This window comes from Arthrobotrys flagrans (genome assembly GCF_004000055.1).
Source record: "Arthrobotrys flagrans strain CBS H-5679 chromosome Unknown unitig_9, whole genome shotgun sequence".
In the NCBI taxonomy this organism is placed as follows: Eukaryota; Fungi; Ascomycota; class Orbiliomycetes; order Orbiliales; family Orbiliaceae; genus Arthrobotrys; species Arthrobotrys flagrans.
Genome location: NW_027137551.1, coordinates 1,345,763 through 1,361,052, shown reverse-complemented (window position 1 = coordinate 1,361,052; position 15,290 = coordinate 1,345,763). Strand labels below are relative to the sequence as shown.

Here is a 15,290-nt window from a genome sequence, read left to right as displayed (position 1 = left end):
GTTAAGGGAGTCCTGTGCTTCCGTTAAGAGGATTGTTCTCGGAGGTATTTGCGGGTGGATTAAAATGGCGTCCTTTAGCTAGATACAAAAGTCCCAAGGATATGGCCGGTATTCTGCTTTAAGATATGGTTTTATTTCTTCAAATTGCAGACACGGGATACCCTAATCACAAACCGATTTTTTGTCTCCCCCGTGCCTAGGTATAACGACTATGCTATTGTAGGTTGGCATTTGTACGCCTCTGTGACGGGATCACAAAAACCTGCAGCTGAGACATTTAGAACACCACGACTAGAAACACCAGTAATATAGTAGGGAAGGTTATGCCTGCGTAGCACTACTGCTCCCGAGGCTAATATCCACTATATGTAACAGAACAATTTGATGCCAGCTATACTGTGTAAAAATGATACACATTCATAGACTTTCTCTGTTTCATACGGTGCATATCAAATCCCCTCGTCGAGGTCGAGGTCGGCGCGCTGGACTATGTCTATGGGCGCGGGGCGATAGTATATGGTGTTTTACGGGAAGATTGGTGCCCATGCACTCAGATGCGGAGCAATTCCCCATCTTGAGGGTGTAACATTGGTCTGCTGCATAGGGCCACTTTCGCTAAAATTGTAGTACAATTTTGTCTAGGTGGAGAGATACCTACTTATATATTTCGGAGCTGTGTCACCCATTAACTACAATCTACGTTAAGCCTGGCTGAAATCGCGCTTATATATTTTAGACAGTCAATGTACTAATGTGAACATAGGGAAATCACTTCAAAAGGCACAAAGTACACCCTGTAGTTGAATTTGACGAATAAGGAAATACAAGGCTCCCGCTCCTTGCAAAATGCAAGTATTATAATGAGTAAATGTGACTGTTACCACTAATAACGAAACATTAGCCCATCATAGACGAGAGATGCTGTATAGGCGATGGGGGAGTTTATAAACCCCATGTAAACATCAATCGATCAACATTAGTTTTATAAATGTATAAGGTTAGGCTTAGCATATTAGATGCAATACGCTCACTTTCTTATCTTGGTTACTCCGCCCAAGAAGTAGAATAATTATCGGTATATCGTTTTCTTCGCCTTGATAGGCCTGGGTTGAAGAAACCTTAGCATCGGGGCATTAATTCTACATCTTCCCATCTAACAACATTGCCTGCCCCGTGTACGGTGTCAACACCGCCAAATTCGTTAGTTTGACACCTTCAGACGCGAGAAATTAAACCGAGGTCACAACGGCCTCCGCTTCCTTTTCGTTAACACGGGTTCCATATCCGACCATTCGCTCTTTACCGACTATATCTAACCGGACCAACGGATGAGGGTGTTGAAAAATCCGAGTCGGGAGCACGGCGCAAGGTTTTTTCGACGCAAGAACATCGGGTGAGTTCTCCAGATGGTGCTGCGCATCGCCGCTCTTTGGTCCCGATGGGTAGCCATGCGGTGATTAAACCTCGAGCGTACCGCTGGCCAGCCTGCTTGCTCCATTCGTTCTGGTAAAGAAAACCGGGTGATAATATCCTCACAAATGGAGTAGAATCTATCCCCAGAAAAAGCCACGAGTGAAAAAGACTCTGCACACTCCCCTAAAGGTGCTAGGATCGTTTCTTACGTTGAAGTATAAACCTCATCCAAATATCAAAGTTTTTGGTTTGAAACAGCTAGGCACTTGTTGTTCTTATACGATGCTTACCATACCAATGATAACCCTTGTTCCCAACCAAATCATTCGATCTACTCCTTTCCATACAAGAATATCATCATTAAAATAAATAATCTCGCCACCTTCTAATGTTGACACGAGCTCGTTTATTTCTTAAGAGAGGGGATGTTGCGGGTTCTTGCGAACCCAGCGCTTTCTATGGGCTGTCGGTGTATAATGCTGGAGAGTATTCCACAGAGGATTGCATTCTGTGACTTTAAACTTCTCGGCCGCGCGAATAGATTGTATATAAATTATTTACGCCCCTGAGGCTACCGTATGTATAGCATTCAGAATCTGTTGTAGCGGTAGGTTAACCGGCGTACAGACCACCACAATTCGACCTTTGATTTGGCAGCTGAGAAGATGGCACTTATCGTGTACGTCTTACCAGTGCCACCGGGGCCTGCCGTAATACAGAAGCCACCCGGAATACCAGACGACAAGCAATGTTGAACGGCGTTGAGTTGCCACTCGTCCGGTCCGTAGTTCTCCAATACTCTCAATACAGACTCTGCCGGTGGAACGTAGGTGTTTTTAATATCTTTTGGAGCCGCACAGGCCAACGAACCAAATGATAGTCCAAAATTCCCATCCATGTGGTTTGCGAGACGTGTAATTACGGCCTTTGTATGTTATAGTCGCGGCAACCGGCTACCGCTCGAATACTATTCGAAGTTTAGTTTTATATCCAAGCGTATCAAGATTCTTGATTTGAAAACTAACCTGCATCTATGATTTGAATGTGCCGGGGAGTCTCCAGTAACCTTAGAACGTATGTTCTTCACGATTTCCCTCTCCTCAGTGTTAGGCCGAACCAAGGTTAGGTATAGTTTACCCGAGTGTGTGAATACCCTTTCCTGCATGGCCGGGGAGCGCTTGGAGCCCAAAGGTGTCCCTGTACCCAATAACCATTGGTAATCTCAGTTTGGAGATCTGGCCATCATCAATACTTCAAGAATTATACCCGTGCGTCAGTGCTTCGGGAAATGCAAGAACACTAGATCGGATCTTGGCCGTTCAGCCATCTAATGGCTGCCTGGCCTGCGAATATCTAATCTAAGATTTTCTACCTCTTCTTCTGCTCTCGGTTGAGAGCAGCGGCCTTCTCTTGGAGATACTCGACATAAGAATTGTATCGTGCCCAGCACTGAAGCGTTTTTTGGCTGCTTGGGCGCGATAGCTCTGGGATACCAGGTGGTTTTGATCCTTGTAGCTTTTGCAGCAACGAACTAAGGTCTTCCCATAATAGGCTGTCCTTGGTAATGCTCTGTATACGCATCGTAATCGTTCCGTTTGCTTTGACATGCGCCAGAATCTTGAATGCTCCTGTGTCGGGGAATTCCTGCGACAATAGCCGTACGGGAGAATTAGTATCAATAGAAATACTAGGTTCATCAGTATCCAGAAGCCGGTATCCATCGATAGAACTCGAATTAATTTGGACTCGGACGTTCTGACCTTTGGCAAAAGTATGCCGGATATTCAAGGCCGAAACTTCTGTATTTTCCACCATGGCAAATGAGACAGAGACCGATTTTGAATTCTGAGAGTCGATAACGGATATTATTTTCTTTGGCGTCCTGGGCTGGAACCGTCTTGGGAGTCAGCCGGTTTGCGCGTCCTCGTTTCTCTAATTAAATTTCCGTGATCAGGTCAGCGGAAATCTGGTTCAATCGTGCCCAGGTAGTTGGGGGAGGCGACGTTAGTCTGCAATGGAGTTTCGCCAGCGGAACATTGCAACTTGATCTCAAGCAAACCATTTCTAGTAACGACCGAGACCGAGTCTATTGCATTTATGCGTCGGGGAAGATTCAAATAACAGACTTACATCTAAACCGGGGTAGAGGGAATAAAGAGTCTGTAGATGCAAGATTCTAGAAAGCTGCAGATGTTTCGCGGTGTGGAACATTCGGGATCGCGGGGGCGTTGTATTTGGGAGAAAGATTTACATTGGAGAACCCACCAGTCTCGTCATTAAGCTCAAGGCCTATGTTAATGCCGTACATACCTCATTTCATCCATCGACTTCCGCTAGGAGCACGCAATAAATAATGCAATGTCACGCTACTGGAAAGTTCTGTGCTGGTCACACTCGTGGATTCAGGGCAGAGCCCTATACAGCTACATACCAGGTATACCTGCCGCATCCGAAATATTTACAGCCTTTACATTTTTTGAACCAAGGTCGCTTTGAATGCTAGAATCACTAGACACGCCTCGTATTTCCCTTTCTTGAATTCCTCTGAATCTCAGCTTCTCCAAATCTTCTTCTGTCCGCCGGCCACGGACATTCAACATCGCCGAAATGCCATCCAACGTCGAAAATCTCGCATCCCAGCCAGCTTCTTCGACGATGGTTTCTTACAGTTTCTCCCAACCGAAATCCACCTCAGTATCCTCAAACATTTTGACGACTACGCCATCCCCGGAAGATTTCGCCGTTCATGTCGCCGTTTCCGTCAACTATCTCGCCTATTCTTCTCGATAAGACCTGGGGAGCCTCGTATTTTAACCGTCACCTTTACTACGGTGCTACATCTTCCAAAGCCAGGACTACGAAGCCCTCCATACTCCTAGAGTTACGTCAAATGGCCTTGGTTACATCATTCAACACTCTCCAACAATTGGATCAAAGGCTTTTGTGTATTTCACGTCCATCCCTCCTAATACCGAGCAGCAGATAACCGCTAAAGTCCATACAGCTTTCGCCTTGATGATTAGTCTCAGCACCAAAGAGTCTGTCCAAAATCAAATGGCTCACCTACAGTTGTCGACTCACATTCGGGGACGCATACATCCCAAGTGCTACCAAGCGGGAAACGCAACATCCCCCCCATCCCGTGCGCTCGTCATAGAACCAAGTTGTGTGATGCCAGCTAATCCGATTAAGATCCTCGCAGAGTTGAGTAATCGAGTCGTAACCGTAAAACAGGCCTTGGTTGGAATCAAGGAGCTCCTCAGAATGGTCATCCATGCGAAGGATTTGTTTTGCGTCACTCCACGATCGAGAGAAGTCTTGCGAAAGTTTTCACCCACGCTCCGGCTAACCCACAAGATCGCATCACCATTGGTCAACGATCAAGACCTTAAAATCTACGGAGCCATCTACGCGAGGAACGATGCAGGCAGTTTCATCAGAGTGGGAGTCCATTCGGGCTGCATTTGCGCACCATGTCGAGGTTCAAGCTTACCGAGACGGGGGGGGTGTCTAGTTGACGGAGAAACCATAGATGGAAATTTCGTTTTCCCTTACCTTCCTGCAGCAACCTATAGAACGGCGTTCATCTGTAATAATACTGGATAGTGCGAAGGAATGGATATTATGTCTCGCACCTAAGCCTCGAGCATGCTTAGCTGCTAAAAACCTTCCTACTATACTAGCAAAGAAAAAAATACTACCATCAAAACTCCATACAAAATAAACAGATATACTAGGCGAATTTCCACTTTACAAGGGTGAAATACTGAGATAACATTGCCATACCCAATGCATTGATTCAGGTTTTTGTGTCCTTAGATCTCCCTGGCGATAATAGCAACGCTGGTCCCGGACTCAACGAAGCGGTCACAGTTTGAGTGACACTAGGCATAGATGACGATTCTAGCTGGTCAGAACCCGATGTTGTGTTCCGTCCCCCATACGACGGCGGGTCTTGACAAGACAGGTGCCGGCCGCAGTCGACGCATATCGGACCGGTGGGAAAAATACCGAACCCTGATGATAGTAAAGAGTATCTCAGTCGCGTCGCATGAGGCGGCTGGCAGACGAACTAACTGCTCATGTGTTTCTGATGGTCGTGGTACCGGCGTGTGTGGCTCGATGTAATGTCGCACTTTGTTATATATTAGTTCCGAATTTTTAAATTCATGGAATAGCTAGAATCTCAGTGATAGGTAAGACCGGCGACGCTAATCAAATGCGCATACAACCTGAACGAGATGCAAGCTGATGGCCTTTGAGCTGGTAGCACCAGATGTACGAACCTAGCAGTATATATGCGGACTCGTATACTCCGGCCCTTGATAAGTATGCGATTATTCATATCGCCTCCCAAGCCAAGTGTAAACTTCGGGGTTTCTAGGTTTATTGGCATATTAAAACTTTCAGAGGCTAGGAGTCTTGTCGGCGTGTCGGGTAAGGCGAAGCGAAGGTGGAGATGATGATGATGATGATGATGATGATGATGATTATGGGAGATTGAAAGAAACCCAACTCTCCCGTATTGAAGGATCTAAAGGAATTGTCGCAACGCCAAGGGTCCGAAGGATAAGTCCCCAACCGGGCTGGTAGGTATCTATTCGCAAAGGACATTATGTATCACGAAGCATGATACATATTGACGAATCAGCACAATGGCGTCAAGGCTGTATAAGGGCAGTCTCGTTGCTTCCGAATTCTAGAATAATGTAGAGTTGATGTTGTATATTACGAAGTGTTAGAACCTTGTTGAGGCCGCTTTAAGGGATGAGTACCTTCTACTCCACTGACAATCGATATCCCGAGGACCTTCTTATCTCGCAACCACCAATAAAAGGACACGGTGGTACAGAAAAGCAAAAGGCCCTGTTATATCAAGAGTGTGAGCGATGTCAAAGTCCAAGCTCCAATCCTGAAAGTCACGCGAGTTCCATGCCGAGCTCACCGGCTCAGGTTCCAACACCCAAGGCCCAGGTTTCAACGCCCTCAGGCTCAGGTGAATGTCCTAGATGGGCATCGACGCCGAGAACATCCTTTTTTCTCTTCCTTCCTTCCTTCCTTTCTTTCTTTCTACACGAGTAGCATTAGCAGGAGTTTTTTACCCTGTAAGTTGGATGACACCCAAGCAAGATCGCGGATATGATCCCCATTCCGGAAAACTTTTTAGACACGATCCTGCGATAATCCTCGCAACATCAAACGTGTCCTCCGATCTCTGACCATTGACTCATAATTAAGGACAGGCATATTTCGCCAACCTTTCACCGCCCAACCTGCCCTACCTTAAGTAGCTTTCATTTGCTCAGCGACTTGTTCGAAACTCCATCCCACTCCCAAACCATCCCCAGGCCCTTACAGTGCAAACCATCATAAAACTAGCATACAAGATGTCCGGAGTAGCCCCAGTTACTACCGTATCTGGTAATCCGTACCCGATTTTCGGGTCTGTGATATCGGGAAATGCGTCTCGTATGCGACCTTGCATTGCCATTGGGGCAAACCCTGAAGACACCAACAAGGCAAGGTCGCATACGAGACGCATTTCCCAGTATCACAGACCGAAAATCGGGTATGAATTATCAAAAACTACGCAAAAGGCTCACAGCATGACGCTCGAAACTTTCGATGGGCTAGGTGGCGTTCTAACGGTGGCCTCCAAGGTCGGTGTTAATGCTTCATTACTCGAAAGTTCAACAATCGCTAATTATGTTAAGGCCAAATCTAACCGTGAATCAATTGCCTCCCAAAACCCCGGAAAACCTATTCCAGAAGGGGGCATTAGCGAGGTCATGAGACTCGTGCAAGACCTGAATGAAAAGTTATTGTCGCAGGAGAACACTTTAAGGGCCGATATGGTGTCTTTAAAGGCCGATACGGTGTCGCGGGAGGACGCTTTGAATGCCAAAATCGATTCATTGACGAAGAGGGTTGACGTTTTAAAATGAAACTTTGGTTACTTGCACCGCTCATAGCTAACTTTACTTGTTAGAGCGGGTTCCAGGATCTTCATCTACGGACTCTCATGAATATCGCCTATCGACGATCAATTCAAAAGGGGGAATATTACAGTTCGGGAATCAAAATTTTAACAGAGAGCAAAGAGCTTACGGAAACAACAAAAAACTTCTTCAGAAATGCCCGGAACAACGGATTGTATAATAGGATAAACGAGGCTAGCCATGTCGCCCAAACTGGTTTCATTGCTCAAACGATACAATTTCCTGCGGACCAGAGTGACGCGGGGCCGTATGAAGAACTATTTACATACTGCTTTGGGTCAACAATCCACGTAAGTTGATATCGATTTTCCAGAAATAGGTAGTGCATGGTCTGATGCCTGTGGTTAGGATAACCTCAACTCGACAAAGTCTGTCAGCGACCTCAATGACCTCCGGGCCGACAGGAAGTCTACCGACGGTGGTGTGATCCGGTTGAATACCGTCTCTACATTCCCCTCAAGTACCCTTGATACTCTGCTACCAATATAGCTGCCAGATATAAAGGCGTTGAACACTCGAGTCCTGTCAGCACATTGTGTCTGTGATGCCTGAAATTAGGTTTTAAGAACGCTGTTTTCTCCCTTTTTTTTTTTTCTTCTTAGGGTTTAGTTACATCGCTCTGTGGGCCTTATGCGGCCACCGGTTCTTGTGTCTTTTCTACCTACCAAGTGTAAGAAGTTCTGGCTCCTATCGATACCGAAGACATTCCACTCCTCCCTCCTCGCCTAGCAGTTAGTCTTACTTTCAGAAATTCGATAGCGGGTGCAAATACTCTCATTGGACCAATACTCTCATTGGACCTCCAAACGTAGCCGTTTCGAACTATGACCCGAACGATAACTAGATATTCATGGGTAGGTCAAACTGTTTCGGATTCTCAATCGGTGAAGCTTGATTTTTTGACAGGTGTAAAATTATGACGCTCACATTAAAAACACCCGAGTAAATCCCGGCTCTCTGGAAAGTTGTCTACATCGTAACATTGATGCCCTTCACGAACTTGCACGTCCCATTCTGTAACATATCAATTAATATGAGAACATCCATCCGCATTTCCGTATCATCATCCATACCAGGGTTGGCATGTCGAGGCCCTGGATCCGAATATCTACATGTACATGCAGTCATCGATCGTAGTATACCCCTTTGACAAATGTTACGTGCAGACCTTTGAAATCCAAAGGTAAACAACATACGAAGACTCGTTTACGCTTTGTGCGAAATTGATGAACGATACGATAGATTTGATTCAGCACCTTATCTAGCACAGCAGTTTACCCTCTTGTTCTTTCACTTAATCAAAGAAAGAAAAACAAAAAAGAAACCGAAAACGAAAAGAAACATAATCCCGTCAGAGGGTATCTAGGTCACCTAGACCTGCACGACAGAACGGAATAGTTCTCCATATCATGCTAAGCTCTAGCCGGCGGTGAACCTCTTGTCTTTACCAAGCACCGAATTCCTCCTCTTTTGCGGGTTCTAGTAGTACCCAAATAAAAGGTTGGCTTGTGGTCCAGACTTCTGCAACGCTAGATGCTGTGGCCTCAGGGTTCGCGATCTGTTGGGTCAACAGAGATCTCGGGTACTCCGCATTGGTTCCATCGGTGGCATGTTAGGAGTTGGGCTAGCCCTCGATATTTACCACCGGAATTTTTGCTCTATCTCATATATTAGGCTTATCCTCAACTCGCTTTAGGGGCCAAGAAACTTCACCCACCTTTGACTTCGACTACTCGCCTTCTTTCTTCTTCGAGATCCCCTTTGAATCTGGCCCTTTTGAATTCTCGTCGTTGGGGTCGCCTTCGAAGACCTATTTTATACTTAGCCTACTGACATGATTTAAAAGAGATGGGTTCCAAGTAAGCATACAACCCGATGGATGCCATCGAAATCACCGACAATTATCCGTCCCTACCTCGATCTGCTCAAAGCACAGCATCATCGGTGGGGATCATTCAGGAACTCAAATCCACCTTCTTCCTTAGAACGAACGAAAGAGGTTAACATGATATCCTTCTCACCTCCCTGACTGTTGAAACAAGAAGACTAGAACTTAGCCCCTCTGGGTGGCGGGTTTCAATTGTTTCCGACAAATCATGTCCTTGAGCTTGGTACATGCATAAAACACCTATCTCGGCCGCACCGATGCTCTGGTCTTTCGGTGGTTCGAAAGAGAGTATATGTTCAAGAAAGCGATTCATGACTGCAGTTTCCTTGGCATTCGAGAAGGAATAACCTCTGGTAACCTCATATCCCTTTATTTTGACCTACGTAGCTTTGCTCCAAATCTCGTTATTGAAAACCCGTAAGCATTGCAACACTTCCGCCGCGCCCGGGACTGCCTTCAATGGTAGATCGCATATTATATATTTTTCTAATATTATTGTTCTATCTTAAATCGAGTATAAGCCGCCGGGCCTAGGTCGGGGCACAATGGATGTATAGGATCTAGATCGACTTTCGTACAGCCATATTTGCCCTTCCACTAATTTGACTCACAATTAGAAGCCCACCTGAGAAGTTTCTATAATCTACGCTAACTGGGAGAAAAGTCTAGGTGCCCCAACCGAAAATGTTTTCTATTTAGTGAAGATGCACACTAACCATGTCTTTGCACTAGTTAGAGTTGGATATAATCATTTGCGCCTGATATGTTTCTATAATGTACGCTAATCCGGAGACAATCTAGCTCCAACCGAAAGTGGTCCACTATTTAGAGATGGATATAATCTTAAGCTATCAAAAATTTTTTGCAATGTTGGAAATTTGGTTTCGGCCGAGGTTTGCCAATATTTACTACGACTAGATCCCCCCTTCCTGTCACCTACAAGGGAGCGAAGAGACTTCCGTACCTACCACTATTTACCTTACTTGCTTCCTCGTATACTATTGTACTAATTGCTAATCTTCGCCCTGGTTAGATTTCCTTTTGTCGTCCGGCCCGTAAATTGTTGTACTAGTAAGTCTGAGGAGTTGTTGTATATGTTGTATTACGTTATAACCAGATGTGGCTTAGCTTCGAAAAACAATTCAGTAAAAGCTAATTCTGCCAAGCTGGCGTCAGTATGGCCATCAATTTGAACGAACAACCAGACATCGAGCAGATGGTAGGTGCCTTAGGAGAAATTACTACGTCAATCGGAACGATAGCGACAGAACTGCGTCGCCTTCCGAACATCCCAGCGATGGCAGATTCGACTATGCTTCTGGAGGCGATTAATAGTCTCCGAACCGATTTCAATGGCCTTCGAAGGGAAGTCACTGGCGTTCGAGCGGAAATGACTGGCCTTCGAACGGAAGTCAATGGCCTTCGAACAGAAGTCAATAACCTTGGAACCGAACTTCGAACCGACATTCAAAACCTTAAGGCTGAGTAAGTCTTCATGTCATTCGAGCCTCCTAGTTAGCGAATACACAAAAGCCCAAACTCTAACATTATCGTTTGGCATAGGGTACAACTGAACCCAATGAAGATGTACAATGCGGCGGCATCTAGCGGTAGCACTCTGAAATTTCCCGATGGCGTTTATTTGCAAACAACCATCCCCAACAAGGTTGCAATTCATTCCCTCAGTGGTAAGAATTCTGCCCTTAAGTATAAAACTAGCATGGATTCTAATTTACCAACAATTGATTAGTTACTCAATGTAGGGACGTCTTATCCCAGCTTTCTCTCCCCTACGATCGTCGTGAAGGGGTTCAAGTCTTACAAGAACGGATAACAGAATACCTCGGTGCATGGTAGATAGATGTGGCCACGATATAGACAAGCAGTACAGTGCATGTTCGCGCCTCGGTTTCATAACTATTACTCCCCGAAAGCTTTACAACGTCATGTGACGTCGTCACGTGATCATGCTTCCTACTACTTAAACAGGCTACCCTCATGTAAATAATTCTCCACTCAGACACTTCACCACTTCAATTACAAAGATAGCTTCAACTATCGACCTTCCAATTTACCTCCTTCATTTTGACAACACCGATAACACATGCGCAAATACTAGAATCATCGTTAATTAAATACTTGTTTCCGTGTGGGCCCTCGCATCAATCCTCTTGCCATTAATTTCATGTGAGACGGCTACGCAACGGGGTAATTGCCTATATCCATTGGGTCCACATTTTAGAAAGCGACAGTAGGTAGGCCATATATAGGCATAACATGATAGCTAAGACAGCATTTGACGGACGGCGTAGTATCATTCATTCCCAGCTAAGTCGGTCCTGAACCGGCCACGGCCCCTCAAGTCCATCGGAAATCGATATGAAAACCGCTAGATTGCGATTTCTAACCGCTGGAGCTCCCGGAATGGCGACAAATGGCCCCAATAGTTATGGTATGCCTAGGTATACCGGCAGTGCGATTCCTACGTGGTGACCTGGGCCGACCAAAGCATGTTCTGGAGAAATGCAACAATATAGATCTATCCAAGAGTCAGCGAAACTTCATGTACTAATATAGAGCGAGCGGAGTGATAACGAACTTGTACCTGGGTTGGCAGGTGATATAACTGGGAGAATATAAACGTAGCTCCCAACATATTTTGTCTTCGCTTCATATTTCAGATGTCGTTCACGCGCGATATGGATCGCAAGGCTTAGAACCACGTGCACAAATGTTGTTGTTATATGATGCGTTTTAAATTAACACCATAAATATCCACAATGTACCGTAGATATCAAGGGCTACGCTTGACAACCAAATTGTCCGGCAAAAGTTTGGCAAGAGAAGTGCAAAGTATAAAACCCATCACCTTTTACCCTTCCCCGCATTGAAAAATCAATATCCCTTTAACCATCAGGGGTTCAATCATGGAAAGGTACGGCCTCAGATACCATCCCATGAGAATCTCCGTGACAAACACGGACGCGAAGATGCTGTTTCATCATATTTCGAGCAATGAAAACGTATATTTTCTGCGTCAGTATCAACTAGCCTATCGAAATTTACACAATAGAAATATCTTTAAGACAGAAAGCCGAGTTTATTGGAGCGTTGGCCTTGTATATTTGGTATCTGTATGCTACAGCAAACATGTACCCGGATGTTAGAAATTTTCAAAAATAATTTGTTAGATTTGTCCGTATTCAGATAGTTGCATATTCGAATCCCTTGTTACGCCTGAATTGATTGGTGTGCTCCAGGAGAATTTTTCAACCCTTTTCTCTCCCCACTTGTCTGCCTAGTTTTCAAATTCGTCGATCGATTTCTAAGTCACTTGCCATATCATGCAAGGCTTTCTCGCCAGACTCCTCCTGCTAATCCACGATCCTTCCCAAGTCCCATCCTCAACGTGCCACGCCCAACTCTCAATAGCGACCGCTTACCATCATCGAAATGTCGAGGACTATCGGTAGCCCAAACGAAAGTCATAGAATAACACGTTTTCACGAAGGAAAGAAAACCTCTTGAACGGTCGTAGACTTCCATGCCTCTTTTGCGTTTCTTCGATAGACGCTACGACCATGCTTACACCTAACCTTTGTCTTCTAGCAGAACTAGCCTCCGAAACTATGCTTCTCTTTCTCCTTTTTGAGGTTGAGGTTCCTTCATTTGACTGGCACATTCGCACCCACAGTGTGTTTATCCGTAGTCGTTTGCACACGTCGCTTAAGCAACAATCGTAGATTCAACATGGAAGGGCTCGCCGCGTCCGAAACGCCAATTCAGTATATCCGGAGCCGTTAGTAGGTATTTTCTTTCGAAAAAGTTTCGCCAGTTGATTTGGATTAAGTGCTGATATATTTTCCCTGCAGACTACTCGCCTCGGAAGATCGAGCGCTACCATCGTCAATGTTGACCAATATATCGTTGTATCCGGCGCCTACGATATACCCCCACGATATCAGTACGCCACCCCTCGAGGCACACACATGATCGCTGGAAGAAAATATCGTCAAGAGCGTTTTGCTGGCCAACCTCTGTTGGTGGGTGCATTGCATTATGTACGTGTCTCCAAAACCTACTTGATATTACGGTTTCTGGCTCTTTGCAACGAAGGCACGAAGCGGTAGTGTCCGGACCCCAGCGGCGACCGCGCTATATAGTGTACCCAAACCTCCGTTTCTCCAACTTCAACAAAACTATATGTATATAACAGCCTAAGTTCGGGTATGAGGTGCGCAGGTGATTGGAGAATATCATGGGTACTACCACTGATCTGTTGGATGATGCTCCCATTACCGTGGTGGCGGGGATCGCATGTATGACCGCGGCTCGTAGAACTCAGGTTTCGGTGACCGGGTGGGGTTGGAGTCGTGTCTGAGATCAGGCCGCGCAAAGTATCATAGTTGAATGGCGTGGATGTTAATATTAAGTACTCAACAGCTTATATAACTACTTAATTATTGATTCCTGTCAAAGAAGATATAATGGTACATCAATCGAGACGTTAGATACATTCTTGAGTCTGTAAAAAAAAAAAACATCCAAGCCGACGGTATAACCCAACAAGACTGCACATCTTTGGCAGCACTGTTAACAAATTACTACAAAGTCCCCCCCTTCCTCCTCTCCGCTCTTCCTCTCTTTACCTCCCGGTGGGCCCGGCGTTATCGCGACTAATTCATCTTCGAATTTTTCGAGTTTAAGCCGTCCGTGTGGCTCTGGAACTGGGCGCCTTCTACGAGGCTCTGGGTCTTGCTGGCGCATCGGCGCCGGCTCGTTCACGAAATCGCCGCTATTGGCATTAGATACTACAACCTCCTCTGGGGAGCCTACACCCAGTGCGGGTCGTGTAAATCATTGCCCACCTCAATAAAAGTCTTATTACGGTTAAGACTACATTTAGGTACAGGAATCACAATCTCGATACTAGCAGCAGCTAGAGATCCTTCCAATGTATTATCAGTTAGAGAACCTTGGGTCGCATGACGAGACCAGAGGCTATGTGAGAAGTACAAGTTATCGCTAACCCCAATAAAAGGATTCCCGTCACAAGATTGGGAGGTTGTTATCGAGAGGAAGGCTGTTTCCAACATCACCGGCAGCTGGGGAGGCTTCCGATTTTATTGCTATTGGGGACTCCGAGTCGTGTAGTGTGCCCTGGAGGGGCCGCTGCCATACAGGCCTCCGCCGAGGGAGGAACATGCGGCACGCGCTACTGTTGGAGATTTACCTTCGCAGTGAAGACTGGTATATACATTAGCACCAGCCGCGAGGTTGCTGCCCTTAGGGGAGCTGTACTGAGAATTAACCAAGCCGGCTCTACCGTTCCCTCTACTGCCGAGGAAACTTAGGCGATCTTCGATCGGTGCTGGAGGGCTAGCTGGACTGTGACTCTGTGTGTTTTCTCTGTTATCCACCGTCGAATTTGTAAAGGACGCTGGTAGTCGAGGGGAAGCGGAGCTAGTGCTACGGATCTCGTCGGTAGGAGGTAGGCCCTCGCTGTCATAGTTAGCTGGGCTGTGACTCCATGTGGCTTCACTGCTACCATCCCCTGTCAGACTTGCAGGGAGCGGCGCTACTCAAGGAGAAGCAGAGTCGCAACTACCGATGAAATCAGCGAGAGGCAGTCTCTAGATCGGACGCAGAGTGGGAGGTAGGCGCGCGTCGTTAAACCGGAGTTGGGATTCGGTAAGGCTTCGGGTGCTCTCTGCGCTGCACTGTACCTCCAGACCTGTAGGAGATGATGCTGATCGAGTGCTCCCGCCGCTGCCACGGTCCGCCGGCGTCGAATGTATTGATGCTAATGGAGCAGGCCAACTGGGGTAAGACACCTACCGCTTGATACTTCGACCGTAGAGGGCAGACCTCGCTCATCAAGGGACCCGTCCCATGCCGAGGGGAAGTCTTCAACATAGTGCTCCGGTTTGAAGCGGGTCGGAGAATCTATTGCGCACGTTTTTTGCAGGGCCTATAGCATTCAGTCGCTG

General features: G+C 46.2%; 3 protein-coding genes across 3 annotated transcripts; 2 read left to right on the top strand and 1 right to left on the bottom strand.

Moving 5' to 3' along the window:
- Positions 1–2,781: 2,781 nt before the first annotated feature.
- DFL_005765 (uncharacterized protein) lies at positions 2,782–3,228 on the bottom strand (the record flags this gene model as incomplete). The annotated part of the gene is made up of 1 exon (XM_067635074.1): positions 2,782–3,228. The coding sequence occupies one exon, from the start codon at positions 3,226–3,228 to the stop codon at positions 2,782–2,784; it is 447 nt and encodes a 148-aa protein (XP_067489542.1).
- Positions 3,229–6,800: 3,572 nt separating this feature from the next.
- On the top strand, positions 6,801–7,358 carry DFL_005764 (uncharacterized protein; the record flags this gene model as incomplete). Its single annotated transcript, XM_067635073.1, has 1 exon — positions 6,801–7,358. One exon carries the CDS (start codon positions 6,801–6,803, stop codon positions 7,356–7,358), a length of 558 nt encoding a protein of 185 aa, XP_067489541.1.
- Positions 7,359–10,477: 3,119 nt separating this feature from the next.
- Positions 10,478–11,252, top strand: DFL_005763 (uncharacterized protein; the record flags this gene model as incomplete). Its single annotated transcript, XM_067635072.1, has 4 exons — positions 10,478–10,785; positions 10,864–10,988; positions 11,051–11,059; positions 11,158–11,252. 4 exons carry the CDS (start codon positions 10,478–10,480, stop codon positions 11,250–11,252), a joined length of 537 nt encoding a protein of 178 aa, XP_067489540.1.
- Positions 11,253–15,290: the final 4,038 nt, after the last annotated feature.